This window comes from Microchirus variegatus (genome assembly GCF_963457635.1).
Source record: "Microchirus variegatus genome assembly, chromosome: 5".
NCBI classification, from domain to species: domain Eukaryota; kingdom Metazoa; phylum Chordata; class Actinopteri; order Pleuronectiformes; family Soleidae; genus Microchirus; species Microchirus variegatus.
This window is the reverse complement of record NC_139806.1, coordinates 4,158,015-4,178,590: the sequence shown is the minus strand read 5'-3', so window position 1 is coordinate 4,178,590 and position 20,576 is coordinate 4,158,015. Positions and strand designations below refer to the sequence as shown.

Genomic DNA, 20,576 nt, shown 5'->3' with positions numbered 1-20,576 from the left:
CCAATCCCCCTTTTACCAACAAGCAGCCGACATGTGGAACGGAAAAACATAAGTCCAGTTTGATGCAGCACTGCAAATCAACGCGCTCAGTTTACACGAGGAAAACAAATTGCGATCACAGACGGAAATCTCATTTTGTTTTCGATAGCAACAGAAACATCGGTTGGATAGTTTCCCCCCATAATCCATTGGTGCCAGAAAATGAACTGACGATACGCTCGACAGAATGAAATTCAAGTCATATTTATTAAAACTGGTTTCTCCCAATCGGAACAACACATAAATACACACAAGGAATGAGATGGACGTCGACAAACGAGGGGAAATGTGTGTGTGCGTGTGGGGGGGGGGGGATGGTGGAGGACAGGGGGGTTTAAAAGCTTCACGTGAAAACATATTTGCATGTCATTTTCGTCTTTGTGCTTTGGCCTTTAAAAAAAAGAAAGAAGGGAAAATGCATCATCACACGAGTAGCGTTTGGCTGGATGTACCCTCAGAGAGCAACAGCTTAATTAAAAAGGTAAAAGTTTTTTGATTTGACCTAAAACCATAAAGCGGTGTTCTATTGTAGGTGATAAACAAACAAACAAACAACAACAGAAAAAAAGCTTTCTAAAGTCTCTTGTTCCATTTTGTGTGCCCGAGCTCGGTCCTCGTCGCGTGGACTCGTCCCGTACGTCCCTTTTTTTTTTTTTTACTGCCGTCCTAAATAGTGTAGCTCGCTTAAAATACGACGGGCTTCAAGCTCTGCGTCCTCACTGTGATTCAGGAGCAGGAAGCCGCGGGAAGTTCTCCCCGCGTCAGTCCGACTGAGCCTCGAGCAAAAAAAAAACCAAGCAGACGGTCGTCCCGTCGCTCACCTCTGAAGACGCACGTTCAGACGAGCTCCAGTACCTGCACAGAGAGAGGGAACACAGCGCCGTTACGTTACCTCTGCGGCTCCTTTAAGGTCCGTTTACAGACGTGTTAGAGTTATAAAGATTAGTCACGAGGCAGAAAATCAGTCACGTCAATAAGTCAAAATGTCTAACACTAAAAACGGATGTGGATTTCATTAATTCGTTTTTTCATGCTGCGTTCCATTTGTGGTGTGAATACTTTTATCATTAATGAAACTTCATTCTGTCGCATTTGTTTGACAGTAAAACGTCTCATACAGTTCTCAAACATTGGGTGTTTATCTCTTAGGTCCATAAACACATTTGGTCAATTATCCCTAGATTTTAGTTATAAAGATTTGTGTTTTGTTTGTTTTTAAATAACAGGCATTCAAATTTAATTTTACTCAATCAGAAATTATTTGTTCACCAATTCTAAACATTATATGCTATCATTTGGAATCAATGTCCAATTAAGGTTCCAATCCGATCCAACTTTATTTATAAAGCACTTTAAAAACAAAAGCTGAAACAAAGTGCTGTACACCAGAGGTGAATAAATAAAAAACATATGATATGAGAAGGAATGGTAGTTTTTTGCATAATTATTCTGATTTTCATTTGAATAACACAATTAAAATGATCACTGTGTGATATTTTTACAGACAAAAATATTTTCTTCAGTCTGTAGAATATTTAAGGTAAATTGGCAAATTTAACACAGATTCTGGCTTTAAGAAAAATAGCAGTAGGACGTATTGATTTGATTTAAAAAAAATAAATTCAATTAATTGTCCAGCCATATTTGTTCTTGTTCTTCATTTTTAAAAAGTGGAATCCCCAAAATATAAGTTTTGCACGAACCTTGATTGTTCCTTGACTGTTTGCAGCAATCAGCACATTTGACTCCTGAAACAAAGACAAAAAACAGACGATTAATTAAGTTTAAGTGACCTTTTAAACACCTGTGGTTCACGACGACGTCAGAGACCCTTTACTGAATTGACCAAATCACGAACGAGAGAATAAAAGCGTTATAATAACGAAGTGAACTCACTCCGTCGGGCAGCGCCCTCCAGCACACGGCGCTGACAAACTCGTTGGTGTCGTCCTCCTTCTTGTCTTTGTCCAGGACGCTCTTCACCGTGTCAAACTTGAAGGTTAACAACGTCTTAGAAAGTCCTTTGTAGTAAAGGTACAGGGAGTTGTTCTCGCTGCCTGTAGAAACACACACACACGTGCACAAAAAAACAGAAAATGTTACAGTCACACTGGTGTTTGTTGGCATTTCTGCCTAAAGAGACAAAGAGGGGAATGTGGTTATCAGTAAATAAGGTGATTATATCGCCAAAGTGAGCAGAGATGTCACTGGTTTGATGCTCAAAAACTAGATACTGAAGAAGAAAGGTGCTCAGGAGGACGGTAAAGAGAAGCTTGTGCAACATCAGTCAGTTCAGAGTCAGGTTTGGTGATAGTTTGTGTTCGAGGTGGATAACACTGAAGCAGAGAAGTGCTTTCTGTTCGGTGCTGTCCAGCGTTTTTATGCACCAAAATGTTGACGCTTAAAGGGATAACTGCTTTTTAAAACAGCGTATTCCTATTGTGTATTGTAACTTTCGTGTTAGAAGTACTTGGCTTCAAATTTACCCAAGTGACACAAACTTAAAGGTGCATTTTGTAATAAATCTAAAGCAACTGGCCGTAAAATCCTCCTAATATGTCACAGAGACTCAGGAATAATGTTCATGTAACGAACTGACCTCACCAACAACAACAGTACAAGGAACAGACAAAATATTTGCATTAAAAAAAAATCTTTTAAAGACCGCAAATCATGTTTATGTTTTGAAATCATGTTTTGGCGTCATGTGGCGCCACCTACCGCCATCTACCAATCATTGCAGTCAGAGTCTCAGCTGCCGAGCAACCACAGGTTGCCAGTTATGTCTGAGAAAACGAAATCTGAAAGACCTCGGTATTTTGGATTTGAGTGTAGTAACCATTTTTGGCCACATTCTTACATTTGGCGCCTTTAACCTAAAACAGGCTGCATCAGTTACCAGAAGCTCCTGTGTCTCTGTGAGGTAAAAACGCTGATTTCCGCGTTGGACTTCATGAAACAATGAGAGTTTTTGCCTATTCGTTTAGTTCCCATCTCAAGCGGCCTGTTCAGCGCAGGGATCATTGTTCCTACGCGGACCGTTTTAGCAGACGCACATACGGATTTCAGCTGGCGCGATGGCGGAGACGTGAGAGAGTAAAACAGCCCGTAAAAGGCGCTTAAACAAGAAGCCAACACGGTGCAGTGGAACCACTGCAAACCACAACTGGCGTAACCACAACAGCACGTCCTCAATGATTCAGTATCTGAGCCGATAGCATCCAGTTGCTAATGCTAACGCTGCCAGCGCATGCTAAACATTTAATGTAGCTTACTAGGGCTGCAGCTATCGAATCTTTTTTTAATCAAGTATTCTGCCGATTATTCCTCGATGAATCGAATCATTTTTCATCGCAGCTCTTCCCGTCTCCGTTGTCCCTTGACGGAGTGACGGACACTTAAAAAATATTCCCTGCAGCCAGAGACGACACAGGTTCTGCGTTGACGCAGAGGACTCTGCGTAGCCTACGCAGAGCACTTTACGCAGGAGTATGAATTGGGCTTAATTCGCCAGTGAATGCTCACCACAGGCGACGTAGTCTCCATTGGAAGCCAGGCCCACAAAGTTCTTCTCGTTGATGTGACCCTTGAAGGAGCGCAGGCAGTGGGTTTTGTTGACGTTCCACAGCTTCAGCTGGCTGTCCGTCGAACTGAGAATAAAGGAAAAAAGACACGTCACACAAAGTCGTGACGTCATTTCAAGCACAACAATTGTTGTAATTGTACAATTGTACACGTGGTGCCAAAATGTCTTACGCTGAAACAATTTCCTCTCCGTTGACAAACTTGGCGTAAGACACCGCTTTCCTGTGGCCTTTGAACACCATGATTGGCTGCTTAGTGTTGCGGAGATCGTAGTAGTGGACACAGTGATCTTGAAAAATAAGAAATGGCATGTGTTCAAGAGACGGTCGTACCGCTGTACGACGGCATCATATATCACTGCTCTGCGGGGGAAGACGTTTCCTCATCTGGATAACGTTTGATAAAAAGCGCTCCTCGTCTTACCTGCACAGCCGAAGGCCAGATGATATCTGGAGGTCGGGCTGAATTTAACGCAGCACACATTTGCTTTGGCCTCGATGCTGGCTACAGAGTTGTCGAGATTAGTTGACCATAACTTCACTGGAAAAAAAAGGAAGGAAATAAGACACACGAGGACATTAGGACATTAGTCCCTCGGTTAAAGCACAGATGAATAAAAAGGGGCTAGATATCTGGAAGACGATCTAATAAATTAAACTCAAATCACCTTTAGCGTCATCAGAACCAGAGGCTAAGAGCTTGGGGTCCATCAGGTTGAAGTCGACGCTCCAACACCTTTTTTCATGCTCCTGAAAAGAAAACACAGGAAACTTTGGAAACCTGCCACAGTTTATTATAATTACCGTTTTAAACATCTCAATTTTAAGGAGATATTCTTCATATATTAATGTTTTGCTTTGTTTGTTTGATTCAGTCAAAATAAATGTTCTGCTCATATACAGCGTGTTGTACTGGTAGATGATTTACTTAATTCTTCCGTCTCTACCTCATCTCCCTCTTGTCCTTTCGCTGTCCCCCATTTTTCCTTTTAACCACAACCTGTCTAGGCAGATGGTTGCACATCTTTGAGTCTGGAGATTTCTTCCCGTAAAAAGGGAGTTTTTTTTTCTCTCCACTGATGCCAAGTGTAGAGTTTAGATCAGGGGTCACCAACGTGGTGCCCGCGGGCACCTGGTAGCCCGCAGGCAGCCAATACGGTGCCCGCGGGCTCACTTCACTTCACCTCACTTGCATGTATCCGTATGATCGCTCAGTAAAATATCTTTGATATTGTTAATAAAAACTGGTAATCGTTAGGAGTAAGCATTGGAAATAATGTGTATGCAGTTGAATGCATAATATTAATCATTTAAATGGTAAACAAACAAAAAAATATTATATGGTAGCCCTCCATATTATTTTTTACCCTTAAGGTAGCTCTCTGTCTCAAAAAGATTGGTGACCCCTGGTTTAGATTCTCTGGGTCAGGCCCTTGATCGAGCATTTATGTTTTTTCTCCCTCGGCGGCTCTGTTATCGTTGTAAATTAGACTGTGGCAGCAGGTACAACAAGCTCCCGCTGTGGGGAGGACGTGGACGTACCGGTACATTTACAGGCTCACGTGTTAAAAGAATTGTCGGGTTTAAATCGGGCTCGTAATTACAGTTAATGTGTCGGGCCGGGCTCGGGTACGGTCGGGCTCGATTTTTTGTGCCCGATCTAAGCTCTAGCCTAGCGTTTGCTCATTGTGTGAACTGTTGGGTTTCTCTGCTCTGCATGATGTACGGAGCCTTGAGATGATGCATGTTGTGATTTGGCGCCATACAAATAAAATTGAATTGAAATTAATTGAATTTTTTTCCGGTCCCATAGCGATCCACATCACAGTTGATGTGCAAAGGCCTTTAGAATCACTGAATCTTAGGCATCATACCTGATAAACCTTGGATCTCTGGCCAGTGAACCCATCCCACAGGATGACCGTCCCCTCGTAGTCGCTGCTGGCCAGAAGGTTCTTGTGATAGCTGCTCCAGCTGATACAGCTGCGACAGAAAACAACACAGGGGTTTTAACACGGTGACTCAGCGCCGCCGTGGGCTGTAAATGTTTGGTTATCATAGTTGGGATTCTAACGTTTGTTCCTCACCTGATTTTGGAATTGCAGGTCATTTCGTTGACAGGGTAGTGGATGTCCACCGCGTCCTGGATCACAGTGCCGTACTCAAACACCTTGATCTTCTTGGTCACACCAGCGATGGCGAAGTAGTCGCAGTCTCGGTCAAACTCAATACTGAGAGAGAAGTGAGGACAGGGTCAACACTTAACACTTAAAATAATGATAATATAATAGTAGATTAAGACGGCGACAGGATGACTAACAATTACAGTAATGTCCGTTAAGCCGTATTTAAAGGAAGCAAAATAATAATTCAAGAGGTTTGTGTCTTTATATAACATGAAAAAATGAGAACCAATGTAGAACATTAACCCAATTAACTGAAATTATGTGGAAAAAGTAAAAAAAATAAAAAAACGTACAATAGTCATAAAAGTAGTAATTTAGAGCAGTATTTACTCACGATATCTATATGGGGAACCACGTTTTAAAGGTGACAAACTGTTGTGACCAATAAGGACAACATAAATTGTGAGTGCAAATATAACCTACTGCTATAATCTTGAATTAGTTCAGTAAATTCATTAAAAACATATCTAAAATCTTATGGAATCACTGATTATCATCTGATCAAGTGATAATCGTCTTGTTTTCTTTCCCATTTCGTCTCCTTTTATTGTCTTTTTACTTTTTATTCTTCTGCTTATTTTATTTTATTTAATTTTATATACTGCTGCTCTACGTCCTCAACACTGTACACTGCTGGAAATCGAATTTCCCCGAGGAAGTAATCCCAAGGGATCGATAAAGTCAAGTTGAAGTCTTCTTTCGCAGACGGCTCTTCTTGTACAGGAGAAGCTAAAATATCCGTGTAGGTTTTTTTCCTGTTGTCTTTTTACCGGTTGCATATTCGCACAACGGTTTGCGATGTACAGCCAATTATGAACAATCAAGACTTTTTTTTCCACACCTGGAGACGATACTGGAGCCGTTGTAGAGGTCACTGGCGTAGGAGAGCGTCGCCAGCGGCCGCACAGAGTTGTAGCGCGTGAACTTGGACAAACACTCCATGAAGTCATCGAGCTGGTTCAAGTTCCTGCCTTCGTCTGAACACAAACACACGGTGTCTGATTATTATCATTATTATTATTATTATTATTATTATTGCGATTAGCCGACCATGAGGCCAGCATTAAAACCTTTGAGACCCACCGCTCTGTGGGATCCGGGTACCTGTGATGCGTGACATTTTGTTGGAGAAGTAGCACTGTTCCAGATCCTCAAAGTGAGCCGTCAGCCTCTTTCTTCTCGACGCCAGCGTGCTGTTGTACCAGGTCTGTCGTTTCCCCTGAGAAAAACACACACAATTCAAGAGGGCAGTGAAAATCATGTAAAATTAAATGTTATGTTAAATTGGACTGGCAAATTGGGGCAAGAGTAAAGTCCAGCTTCTTCCACCTCAGGCAGCTGGCAAAGGTGAGGCCATTTCTGTCTCAAGAACACTTTGAAACAGTAATCCATGCCTTTGTTACATCTCGGCTGGATTACTGTAATGCTCTGTATCTTGGAGTCAGCCAGTCCTCCCTCTCACGTCTCCAGTTGGTCCAGAACGCTGCTGCTCGCCTCTTAACTGGAGCACGTAAGAGGGAGCACATTACTCCCATTTTGGCCTCCCTTCACTGGCTGCCTGTGCATTTTAGAGTCCATTTTAAGATTCTTTTATTTGTTTTTAAATCTTTAAATGGTCTTGCCCCGCCTTACCTCTCTGAGCTTCTCCATCCTTACACTCCTGCTCGGTGCCTCAGGTCAGCTGACCAGCTGCTCCTGGAGGTACCGAGGTCTAAACGGAAGCTCAGAGGGGAAAGAGCTTTCTCCATTGCGGGTCCCAAACTTTGGAACGCCCTCCCGCTTCATATAAGACAGGCCCCCTCACTGTCCATTTTTAAAACTCATCTTAAAACACATTTTTATTCTTCTGCGTTCAACTCAGCATGAGACTCTGCTCTTGTTTTAGTGTTTTATTTTTTTCATTGTTTAAATTTTTTCATGTTTTATAGTTTTATTGTTTTTTATTTGTTGAAACAATGTTATTTTTTTATCGTTTTTTATTGTTTAAACATTGTTATTGTTTATATATATATATATATTTTTTTGTTTTATTGTTTTTATTTTGTCTCCTATGTTTTATGTGCCATGTTTTATATATTTAATTCTTAAACACTTTGTACCAGCTATAGCTGCCTAAAGCGCTCTATAAATAAAGTTGAGTTGAGTTGAGTAAACATACAGTACTGTTGCAAAGTTCAAAGTAGAAATGTCCTTATTTTTGAAGGAATCAGAATGAATCAGAAATACACTCTATACATTGTTAATGTGGTAAATGACTATTGTAGCTGCAAACGTCTGTTTTTATTTTTAAAGGAATATGTACATAGGTGTATAGAGGCCCATTTCCAGTCTTCTAATGGCACATTGTGTTTGCTAATGGCGTTAGAAGGCTATTGGATGATTAGAAAACCCTTGAAAACACTTGTGCAATGATGTTAGCACAGCTGAAAACAGTATTATTCGGAATAAAAATCGTTATTCCTAATCGATTTGAAGCTTTTTTTCATGATCAAAACACAATTTTGAATTGTTTTAGCTTCTTAAATGTGAATATTTTCTTTGTTTCTTTGCTCCACGTGACAAAGAAATCATTAAAACTGAACCATTTTGGTTTGTGGACAAAACAAGACATTCTAGAATCATTTCAAGGTTTGACAAACACCGATCAACGTTTTTCTTTTTTTACTTTTTCTGACATTTTCTGGACCGACTTTGATGCTCAGACAAAGAGAATAACAACAAAAGTAATACCTGGGGTGTTCCGCCAAATCCTGGAGGCTGGCTGTAGTCTGGTGGATCAATAATACTACTACAGCTGTTCAAACACACAAACAGACAGAATATAAGGCATGATGATGACGCTCCGATATGACCACTCTCATATGTAATAATCTAATAATCCAAGTTACTGCTTGATGAAAAGGTATATAATACTCTCCCTTCTCAATACTGTGAAGAGGAAGATGATGATAAAGGAGTCATTTCCTTTACGGTACCTGGGCGCTGGTGAGGGAGCTTCCACGTTCGGCACCGTGCACTCCGCCTCCATCATTGGAGAATACAGTCCGCTCATTTCCTGGAGAAAAGACACAAGATAAAAAGACATTTATCTGTCTGCGGGCGAAACGGTGAGTGGATTTAGTTCATACAAGGTCCGGCTTAAATGACTGGGATTTTCATTTTTGTCCAAATTGCCCTTTCCTAATACCTAGAAACTGTAATATATCCTGACCGCGATGATGATGATGATTACACATGTACTGCTTACTTTTTATAAGCCACGTCTCTAACATTTCCCTCATGCTTCACTACTTACTTTTCTCTCTTTACCTCATAATTTCAAGGACTTTGGTTCAAACTAAATTAATCATAAACTATTTTGATAATCAATAATCGGGTTGAAGCTTTTTTTTCATGATTAAAACAAGATTTCTGATCGTTTTAGCTTCTTAAATATTGAAAATTCTCTTCGTTTCTTTGCTCCAAATAACAAAGAAATAATTAAAACATCGTCATTTCCAGGTTTGACAAACACTGATCAACGTTTTTTTTAACATTTTCTGACATTTTATGGACCGAATGATTAATTGAGAAAATAATCGGCAGATTAAATCGATTGTGAAAATAATCGTCACTTGCAGCTCTGGAGTTCTTTCTCTGATGCTTTACCTCGACGCGCTTGATGTCGTCTTCAAGAAAGTTGAGCTCTTTCTGTAGCTGCTCCAGTTGCTGTTGACACACAATGCGTTATTACAGGTTATTTAAACGTTAAAAGTTAGGATTTTCTGCAGCATTTTCACATGTGAGATCTTCTATATATGATGCATTTAAAAGAAAACAAACAAAAAACCTCTCTCTTGTTTCTTCTGGCTTCTTTAAGGAACTCCATGAGGATCTGTCTCTGAGCGGCTTGAGATTCCTGGAAAAGAGTCACAGAAGACGCTCGCTTTTACCACCAATGAGACAAGAAGACAGCACTTAAAATTTGTTTTTAAACAATATTAAAAAGAAAAAAGTCACACTTTTGGAACACGCTGGCTTATGGGGTGTGGTTGTAAGAGGCAGGGACACACAGTCAGCCCTGAGAACACGGCTGCCATTTTAGCATCATATCAAAAGGTTCGACCTAATAAAATCTACACTTGCTTACGTTTACGCTGCTGTCAGAGTGTGATAACCACCTCATCTTGCTGTTGATCGACAGGGAAATGAAGTTTATGTCACTTTATTTCGTCAAAATCTGACAATTTTTTGGAAGAAAAAAATTTTGGTCCAAAATTTGACAAAAACGACATACTATACCATGTCATCCAAACTCAGATTTTTTTTTACATTTTTTAGCCCAACATGTGACCAAAACGTCATACTATACTATGTCGTCGACCTCGATGTCATACTACACTATTTCGTCCAAAATCTGACCATATTTTTGAAAAAAACAATTTTGGTCCAAAATTTTACAAAAACGACATACTATACAATATCGTCCAAAATCGAAAATTTTCTAGAATTTTTTTTTAGCCCAACATGTGACCAAAACGTCATACTATACTATGTCGTCGACCTCAATGTCATACTACACTATTTCGTCCAAATTCGGACCATTTTTAAAAAAAAACTATTTTGTCCAAAACTTGACAAAAACGACATACTATGTCAACAGTTTGATACGATTGTATCACTTGGGTGAATTCAAACACTCGTCGCGCACGGTGTGTGTTTTTGATTGAAGAATGATTGACAACACTTTGTCAGTGAAATTTGCACCATAACAAAAACCAAGACGAGAGAAAAATTGAGCGACTTCTGCATCTCTGTGACTTAACAGCGTCGCGCTGAAGACACGAGACGACCTGAGGTTGCGACACACCGCATTGATCGCGTTTCCAATTCAAGGACACGCATCGTTAATAATTGTGTTGTCTAATAATGACGCAACTCGGTTAGAAAACCACAACGGTTGTGCGACTCCTGTCGCTACTTCTCTTTTCCTGCGACTTATATTGCACACAATGACAAATTTGAGATTTAAAAAAAAAAAGAGGATGTGACCCAACTATGGGAGAGACGGAGATGTGTGTGTCCGTGTGAACCAGAGCTATGGATTAGTAAATTAATAGTCAGCTATTTTGATAATTGGTTTGAAGCTTTATTTTTATGATAAAAACAAGATTTCTGATTGTTTTATCTTCTTAAATGTGAATATTTTCTTTGTTTCTCTGCTCCACAGAACAAAGAAATCATTAAAACTGAATCACTTTGATTTGTGGACAAAACGAGACAGTGGAGAACATCTTCATTTCCAGGTTAGACAAACACTGAACTACTGATTTTAACACTTCCTGACATTTTATGGACCAAACAATTAATCGAGAAAATAATCGACAGATTGATCGATGACTAAAATAATCTTTAGTTGTAGCTCTACAGTGAACACAGACACATTCTTTGTCCACAGCATTTCTGGATAATCGTATTCATATGACTCAATAACGGCCTGAATCTGGTCCATGCAAAAAACAAACTGCACGGCTGATTATTGCTGTCGGGAATTACTAAATCAACTCCTCAGACTGTATAAAAGCTAATTATACGTCTGCTCTCATGCTGAAAAACAAAAAAACACAGACGTAGCACAGAGGTCATTAATATTCTGGTTCCATACGACACAATTTTTCCATTTGTATTAATTAACGAGAAGTAAATTAATCTGATTATTTAAGTGTGGATCATTAAAGGCACAGTATGTAATTTCTGTCACTAAAAACAATAACAGAAGACCTAGTTTGATGATGTCAGGGAGCAGCTTTGGCTGCAGGGCTGGGAATCACAGGACACCTCCCAAATGGACGTTATGTGGCTGAAATACACTATATATAAAATAAATGTGAGGAGGAAGAGTCCCTTCATCTGCTTTACTCACCGCCTCCAGCTGCTTCTTCTTCTGAACCAGGAGCTCCAGCATCAGGTTAACATTCGCCAAGTCCAAGTTCTCCTGGTCAGGACTCAACACATCCTGGACAGCATTCCACCTGGAGCCGTTCTGAGAGTCACAGACAAAAATAAGGGACACGTTTAAATAAAAAGGCAGGGAAATGAATGGAGCAGGAGAATGAAAGGAGTTATGCGAGTGCTGCGACTTACAGGATGATCTAATTTTAGTCTCTTCTCCTCCAACCGTTGTTTCTGCTTCAGGATCAGTTCGTTGACTAGAACACAAAGAAAGTAAATGAGAGAGGGGGAAGACGAGACTGTAACTTCAACAGTAAAGCCATCGCTTTGTGTCAAAGGGTCACAGGGAAACCGGGGGATGCGTCGAGGGTGAATTATAATACCTACCGAGAAAGTTTGGATACAGCTGATCTACGTTATCCACAACATAGTTGCACTTGGGACATCTGTTGCTGTCCTCAAGGCTCTGACGGATGCACCTGTAACTGTGGGGGGGGGGGGGAAAGGAGAAAGAACAAGTGAAACCTGAGAACAGAAGAACTCGGCTGTAAGAAAAAGAGCAGCAGCATATTTTTTCAATGATGCCGAGGCTGGTGTTTGTTTGTTGTTTATAAAGCCAAGATTAATGTAAGAGCTGGTGATCCAAACATTTCAACAAAGACCTATATATACACTGTTATGATGATTCAGCCATTATACGAACACCATTTTAATACATTTCTTGCTCATTATCCTCACTTATAGAGCACCGGTCGTCATGTGTCTCAGTTCGTTGGCACGTGCGCCAGCACCATAACCGAGAGAGTTCACACTTTTAAGTGCACTTAAAAATCCACTATATTGAGCAATACCAGAACCTGACAGACTGAATATATCAGACCTTGCAATAACCCCCCCCCCCCCCCCGGGGTGATATTCAAACTTTTCCTCATCTAACTCTGGGGAATGCTTATATAAAATAATAAATTAACAAGACATTTCAGTTCCTTTGCATTCATTGGAGTCTGTGCCGACACTGAAAAGTCGGCATCCAGATTTGCAGCTTCCTTAACGTTATCAAATGAAATAAAGGTTTTATCAAAGACATGTGTTTCAAAATACATATATAAAACATGATGGCCGGGTGTGAAAATCTGGAGGCAAACATCAGCACTGGTATACGTCGGTCTAGGGATGTGAAAGGTGCCGTTTCCTGCCAACATGGGGTTTCTTTGATTGTGTGACATCAGCTACCAGAGCCCTGTAAGATATAATATCTATGGTAATATACTGAGCAGTGTTTGTGTAAGTATTTGCTCTCCAAGTGCTTTCTCCAGTGATTCTTAAGGCGCTTAACGGATGGAGGAGATGAAAGTTTGGGCCTCCTCCTCCATCCTCTCCTCTCCTGAAAGAACCAGGCTGTTTGTGACATCTCAGTTCAAATAAGCACCAGCTGCAGGGGAAGCACACTGATCCACTCACCAGAAGCTGTGGCCACACTTTGTCATGTACGCCTCTTCTATCATTTCGAAGCAAATGGGACTGGAGAAAAGCAGATTAACAACAGTGTTAAATGCAACTCCAAAATAGAACCACGTACACGTTCCTATTAAAGAACACAAATCCGACTGTGCTTGGAAACTAACCAGACAAAATCGTTGCTTTTATCCTCGTATGAATTCAACAGGCCGTTGTGTAAAGGTGCTTGGTGGAGGGACTTCTTTCTGCTGCCCGAGGACGCAGAGGGTCTGCCCAGGGAAGCGAACCCGCCTCGGGACGACGGCACGGCGGCCAAACTTGGCACCGACGACAAGCCAGCGTCGCCGGCTGCTGCAAGAGTCCGGCTGGGTACAACATTCCCAGAATTGTTCCCATTACTTGTGACGGCGTTGCTGCCTCCGGCGCCTCCCGTGCTGCCGCTGCTGCTGCTTGTGCTGGGCACAGAACTCGCCCCGCCAGGGCTCTGCTGCGACCGGTTGCTTGACATCACGCGAGGCCCGACGAGAAACTTCCCCCGAAATCCGCTGCGTTGTTGTGGCTCAAAGCATCCGGACGGGTTGGTCGTTTTTGTTGTTTTGGTTTTTTTTGAACAGGTCGGTGAGCTAGCTGGCGGCTCGCTTGTGTGCTGCTAGCATCCTGGGAGAACGCGACGGCGCCCGAACGTCCAGTTTTAAAAAAACGTGCCCGCAGCAGTCTGCCTCACCCCCGCCACTGACGGCCGCACAAGGACAGAAGTGTGCGTGTTACCGGGGAAAAAAAATGCAAACCGAGACGAACACAGGGGGGGGGGGCGAACAACAACAGCCACAACTGCGCTGTCCAGGAGATTAGCCGGCTAGCTACTGTTAGCCAAAGGCAGGAATCGCTTGAGCTTCCTCGATTATCCAGAGTTGCTCTTCTTAACTCTCGGTTACTGCCCCCCAGCGAGATGGCGCTGAACTGCATGTTTACCACTTTCACCCGCAGGGGCGGCTCTAGACATTATTTGATTTGTCACATGATGACGACTTTTGAATCATCAAATCTGTAGTGAATCACAGCTTTGACTGGCAATGTCTTATGTAAACAAATCTTATGTAATAATTGTGACACTATAGACTTATTTTGAGGATATTTAAATCTCTTAATCACCCTTAATATTTGTTTGTTATTTTCTAAAATTATTAGTATAGATAGTATTAAAATTATTAAACATTATTGAGATGGGGGGGGGGTATATATATTATAGCCATGCACTTCCAGGGGCATTTCAAGAGACTTAAAGGGCTTTGGGCAAAAGGAACACAGGGGGCTATTGCTATTAATTTTTTATTTTTAATAGACAAAATACTGTTGTGTAGTTTACATTTTTCACATTTTTGATCACATTTAATCACGAAAAGTAAGAATATGCTATGAATCAGTTATGTTGCATGAAATCAATATCCAGTATATATAACAATATAGCGGTAAAATGACAGTTTAACGTTAAATGCCGAACATTATATCGGCCGTCAGACGATCAAATGCACCATAAATCTCATTTCAGTTTCGTGTTTGCTGTGTTTTTCTCCGTCGATGATGTTACATTGACACCAAAACAACAACAACAACAACAACAACAAAAACACATCACATCCACCGTGTTGAGGCGAGGACCCGCGCCAAGACAAACGTGTCATTCAAACGTCCACCTGCAGCTTTGCAAATAGAACCTCGGGGAGCTCTAACATATTCATGCTCACAGTTCCAGCATCCAGCGCCCGCTACTTGATTTTCCATTTTTACCTCCACGTGAGCAGACATGGGGTCCTCCACGCTAGGCACGCACGACGTGGATTTTCCCCATGTTTTTGTTTGCGGAAGATGTTTTTATTTGTGTCGTTATGGAGATCCGCTATGGGGTGTGAAGCGAGGTTGTCAGCAAGAGGAAAATTACTGGACACATTGACGATGGATGGATTGACCCCCCCCCCCGACCGAGGACCACCGTGTAAAAATGTAAAAATGGGGTCAGCCATGTTTGATTTAATGTGACGCAAAAATACACTTGAAAATACAAGAATACTCCAAAGTACGTCCATTTGACAAACACAAACACTGCTACGTTTACCGTTAAAAGCGCTAATGTCGTACACATAGCGCGGTTTAATTGTTATTGTTGAATAATGTTGCTACGCTGTTTGTGTGCGCAAAAATACCACGTAGAGCCTCGATCTCGACTGGCGTTGCTACCGATGTCCGGCCCAAGATGCGTTTGTGTTTCCGAACTTTGTGAAAAAGGTGTGCGATTCGGGTTTTCCTCTCTTCAAAATAAGGTTTTTATATGTGGGCTAGTTCCCTTCAAGTACACACTAATGACTTTGCTAAATTGCGGCAGTAGTAGTAGTTCATGACGTATCGCTGACATATCGCAGACTTATCGCCGACACCGACAGCGATGCACCGACACCGGTGCGTCGATGGAGTACTGACGACATATCGCTGATGGATCACTCACATAGCGCCAACGTACCACCGATGTACCGCCTACATATCGCTAACGTACCACCGACGTAATACCGGCACATCGCTGACGTACCGGTGACATATTGCTGCCGTATCTCTGACGTACCGCCGACATATCGCAGACTTATTGCCGACATCGACAGCGATGCATCGCTGACGTACTGCCGACATATCTCTCACGTATCTCTGACGTACCGCCGATATATCGTAGACTTATTGCCGACGTAACACCAGTGCATCGCTGAAGTAATAACGACATATCGCTGACGTACCACTGACATATTGCTGGCGTACCTCCGACGTATCGCTAATGTATCGATAACGCACCGCCGACGTATTGCAGGCGTATCACAGATGTAGCGCAGATGTATCGCTGACATATCGCCGACGTAGATACTTATTTGGTGTCAGTTCATTAAATCCATGACTGGTGAAAGCTCACAAAGTATTTAAAGGGACAATATGTAGTATTTATGGGTTTATATAACCCAAAATCCACGTTTTTATACATATTATGTGCTCCTGCATTGTCTAGTCGCTGTATAATATTCTTTGTTTCATTTTCGTAGTGTTTCAAAAAGTCATTTAAAATAACACGGTCGCAGGCCGCGGTTGCATAGCCACTGTTAGCAGCGAAACGCCATGTTTCTACCGGAGCCTGTAAGGACAAACGCGAGAGAACAAATCAAGCGTCTCTTTACTTGTAGCGGAAGTCCCGCCTCCACTCTCTCCGCTTCGTCTGCTACGGCCGCGGTAGCTCGCCCTCTCCCTCGCCTCACGAACCTCATCTGCTGACACGGAGAAAGACGACGAGGACGACATTTGACCAGCTGAGGATACCGTAGCGCTCAGGGAAGGGAGGGGGTGAGCAGAGGAGCAGTTCTTTGTTGTAAATTTCAGCCTCTCCTCTAGATGGCACTATAAACTACTTACTTCACCTTTAAGTATTTTTCCTTTTAAACTGTTTAATGCACAGCAACAGCAGCCTGAAGAAACATCTGCACTATTGTATATATACCCCCCCCCCCTTTCTTTCTTTCTTTCTTTCTTTCTTCGTGTGTGTGTGTGTGTGTGTGTCAGCAATGTTGTTGAATGGGAGGTGAGCGAGTCGCAGAGAGGTAAAGGTAATAATGAGGGTGTGAGTGAGTGAGTGAGTGAGTGAGTGAACGAGTGAGGGGGGAAAAGTGGGTGTGAAAGACGGAGCTTTCTGCGAGGAGAGGGGAAGACGGATCGCGGGCCTCAGGGTCAGTGAGGTCAAGACCGACAAGCTCAGATGAAGGATAATCTGTGGAGGTTCCTTCCAGTGGGGGGTGAGGCCCACGGTGAAGCACACCCATTCACACTCCCCCCCCCCCCGAAAATGCCCTCTCTTCTTCTCTTCTGTCTCTTCTCCTTCATCCTCCCTCCCCTCCCGTTTTTTTTTTTTTTTTGTGGTCGCTTTCACTTAAAACCCACACCCCCCCTCCCTCCCTCCGTCTTCCACCACCAACGCAGTTGCAGCTGGATTTCAAAGGGCACTTTGCCAGCAGAAAAAGCTGAATGTTGAGCAGGCAGATCCCCTCAGTAAGGCAGGCTGGGATTGTGGAATTCCTGCCTCCCACTCTTTAGGAACTTTTTTTCTTTTTTGCCCCTTCGGGGGCCCCTGCCGTAACTGCCAGTAGCCTCCTCTTTCTCCTCCTCCTCCTCCTCCTCCTCCTCTTCCTCCATCTCCATCTTCAGCCTCGAGCCGGAGTTGAGTACGACAAAAAAAAAGCGTTAAAAAAAGGTGTGGAACTGCAACGACCGGCTTTATTTCACTTTAAAATCCTCGTTCGTCAGGTGAAAATACACATTACACCATATTCTATTATTTTAAATGTTTATTTAAAGGGGACAAAGCTTGTAAATGTGCTAATATAAGTCACCGCATCATACAATAGGTTTTCAAAGTCACATCACACACCGTATTTACGCTCACATTCAAAAAATCATGCTAACCACGTGACGCGGAATACAATGCGACAATTGGTGAACGCAACTGTGTCATTTAAGTCGACGAAGGTGAAAATGCCGCTGTCAGAAGGTGGCGCTAGGTCGCCGTGTCTGCGGGCAAACTGAGTTTGCGCGAGTTTGAGTGCGACCCGATGAATTTTGCCCAACGTCAGGTCGTGAAAACAATTAGCGCGTTAATGGCGGTTAGCGGGCGTCAACGTTAACGCACATTAACGCCTGACGCGTTTCCATGACGACTGACAGGACGCCATGTTCACGTGCCGTGGCGCCGGAGACCAGGCATTGATTACCAGTTAGCTGCGTTAGCTCCTTTAGCGCCATTAGCGCGCCTACAGTCAAACTGGAGCGGTCTGCACGAAAAGAGCAGCGCTACAAATGATACGCTGTGTACTGCGTACGTGTGCCTCTGTTTTTAGAGGTTAGCGTTACTTTAGAGACTCATTCTAACAATCGTAGAGTCACGTAAACATGACGTCACACGCGTCCTTTTCCGGTCAGTCGTCATGGAAACGCGGCATGCGTTACCGTAGACACCATCGCTGTTTAGGCCACCGTTTCTGCGGGCAAACTGTTGGACCGATTCACAGGCGTGAGTTTGAGCGTGATCCGACGAATTTTGCCCAACGTCAGGTCCGGAAACAAGTAGCGCTTGGCAAGTTAGCGCGTTGACGGCGGTTAGCGGCACTAACGTTAACGCGCATTAACGCGTGACGCGTTTCCATGACGACTGACCGGAAAAAGACACGCGCGCGGCGTCATGTTTACGTGCCGCGGCACCGGAGTCCGGGCATTGTTTACCAGTTAGCTGTGTTAGCTCCTTTAGCGCCTGTTAGCGCGCCTAGGAAAAGAGCAGTGCTACGAATAACCAGCGTACCTGTGTACTGCGTATGTGCGCCTCTGTTTTTAGCGTTACTTTAGAGACTCATTTTAACAATCGCAGAGTCACGTTAACATCACGCCACGCCCGTCTTTTTCCAGGCAGTCGTCATGGAAACGCGGCATTGCGTTAACGCCGACGCGGCACTGTTTTCGTAAGTTTTCATGCACGACAAAGGCCCTCAAAGGTGTAAGAGGAAGACAAATAGAGACGTCACGTCAGTCGCCGCACCGAACTTAAAGGTACAGTGCTGTAGGATTGAGCGGCATCTCGTGGTCAAGTTGCATATTGCAGCTGAACGTCTCTCCCCTCAGAAACTGCCGCATAAGCCTTCATTTATCACGTAATGTAAATGATTTCACCTAAAGACTTAGACTCAGTATATTCTGGATTATAAAATCTAGTTGAAAAGAAAGAAAAGAAAAAGACAGTGGAACAAACTTAGTCACACCTTGGAAAAGTTAAGTCTGATAAAAAACGGAAAAAAAAAAGAGAGAAAATAGTCCGTGTGTTTGCTTCAGTTTTGGGAACTTCTTCGATCAGTTTCCATCCACAGATGGAGCAACATCTCTGATGTGGCCGAAAGCCTCGGCAAAAAAAAACAACTTTATTATTTTGATGAGGAAAAAGACCTCATTATGTGCATTTAGACGTATGATGATTTTTTTTTCTCCCCCTCCTGCAGCATTTTTTTGTTTCTGTTTCTGTATCTGAGCGAAAAAAAAAAAAACATCTGGTGTTTTCTTTTTCCACCTTGTCTTTGCACAAATATGATATAACATCCGTCCATATGGTTCTATGATGCTCCTCTTCCTCCCTGTCTCACCTGATACTTCCTCTTCTCTCATCCTCCTCACACACGCACGCACACACACACGCACACACACACACAGGTAGCATATTTTGGATGACATAAAGCTAACAGGAAAAAAAAAAACAAGCCTCCTTTTTCATGTGTGAGGCAGATGTTTTGCCTGTCCGTGCTGCACCGCTGAAGAGAGCCAGAGCATGAGTGAGTGAGATGGATAGATCAAGAGAAGGGAGGGGATGGGGGGGATGGGGGGGGAGTAAAAGGAAGAGAAAAGGGAGGGAGAGGGTTATTCAAACCTCACCTCCTTCACCACTTTGTGTGTGTTCTTGTGTTTTTTTGTTGTTGACGTTGTTGCCTCTTAAGGAGCCTTTATTCTCTCTCTGGCATAAACACTGACCTATAGTGGTCCTCGTGCATGGACCTGTGTGTGTGTGTGTGTGTGTGTGTGTGTGTGTGTGTGTGGAGATAGCACCTGTCCACCTCCTGCTCCACACCACTCACACAATCATTGTGTACTGCTTTATATTCAAGTAATAGAAAAATAGAAATAAATAAATGAATAAAAAATAATGTTATTTACACCGTGAACACGAGCGATGTCAGGTGCTTTGGGTGGATTATTGCACAGATTTATACTCACACAGATTCTTTCTACAGTTATTTATTTACTATTAATAATGCATTATGATATAAAGACTCGTGTTCTGAGGACAGAAATAGTAAATCCATGATACTTTACGCACACACATACACCATCACCACTACCGCTTCCCCTACCGGTGATGTCAGGGCGGGCAGGGGCTCTCTGGACTCAGGAGAATAAGAAAGAAAAGAGAGAGAGAGAGAGAGAGAGAGAGAGAGAGAGAGAGAGGGAAAAGAGAGAGAGAGATGGAGGAGTGAATGGAGGAGGATATTACAACCAGTGCATGGACCCCGGTGCAGAGAAGAAATAGCAACTCACTCTCTGAAGCTCCCAGACGCACAACAATTCCAAGAGGAGCCGACATTACACGGATTCCGGACATTGATGGACTGCTATTTTTTTTTTCTTCCTTCCTTCTTCTTCTTCTTCTTCTACAAATACACATTAATAATAATTCACATACTTCTTCAAAACAAGCTTCTTGCTCAACAAGTACAGGGTCACTGTTTTAGAGCTGGCACTGTGCCCCTTGCACTTGATTCTGCGC

The 20,576-nt window shown here is 42.7% G+C and overlaps 1 protein-coding gene across 2 annotated transcripts; it reads right to left on the bottom strand.

Moving 5' to 3' along the window:
• cop1 (COP1 E3 ubiquitin ligase) lies at positions 1-13,914 on the bottom strand. Of its 2 annotated transcripts, none has more exons than XM_083889167.1 (20): positions 13,366-13,914; positions 13,202-13,261; positions 12,128-12,225; positions 11,933-11,997; positions 11,712-11,831; positions 9,639-9,707; positions 9,458-9,517; positions 8,785-8,864; positions 8,540-8,603; positions 6,893-7,028; positions 6,651-6,786; positions 5,711-5,854; positions 5,498-5,606; positions 4,292-4,373; positions 4,048-4,164; positions 3,796-3,913; positions 3,565-3,689; positions 1,936-2,096; positions 1,743-1,787; positions 1-894 (listed from the first exon to the last, which is right to left on the bottom strand). In XM_083889167.1, exons 1-20 carry the CDS (start codon positions 13,704-13,706, stop codon positions 877-879), a joined length of 2,148 nt encoding a protein of 715 aa, XP_083745293.1. In that variant the 5' UTR covers positions 13,707-13,914; the 3' UTR covers positions 1-876. The 2 variants fall into 2 exon arrangements, with proteins under 2 accessions (XP_083745293.1, XP_083745294.1); XM_083889168.1 differs by having other exon boundaries at positions 6,914-7,028.
• Between the last annotated feature and the right edge of the window lie 6,662 nt (positions 13,915-20,576).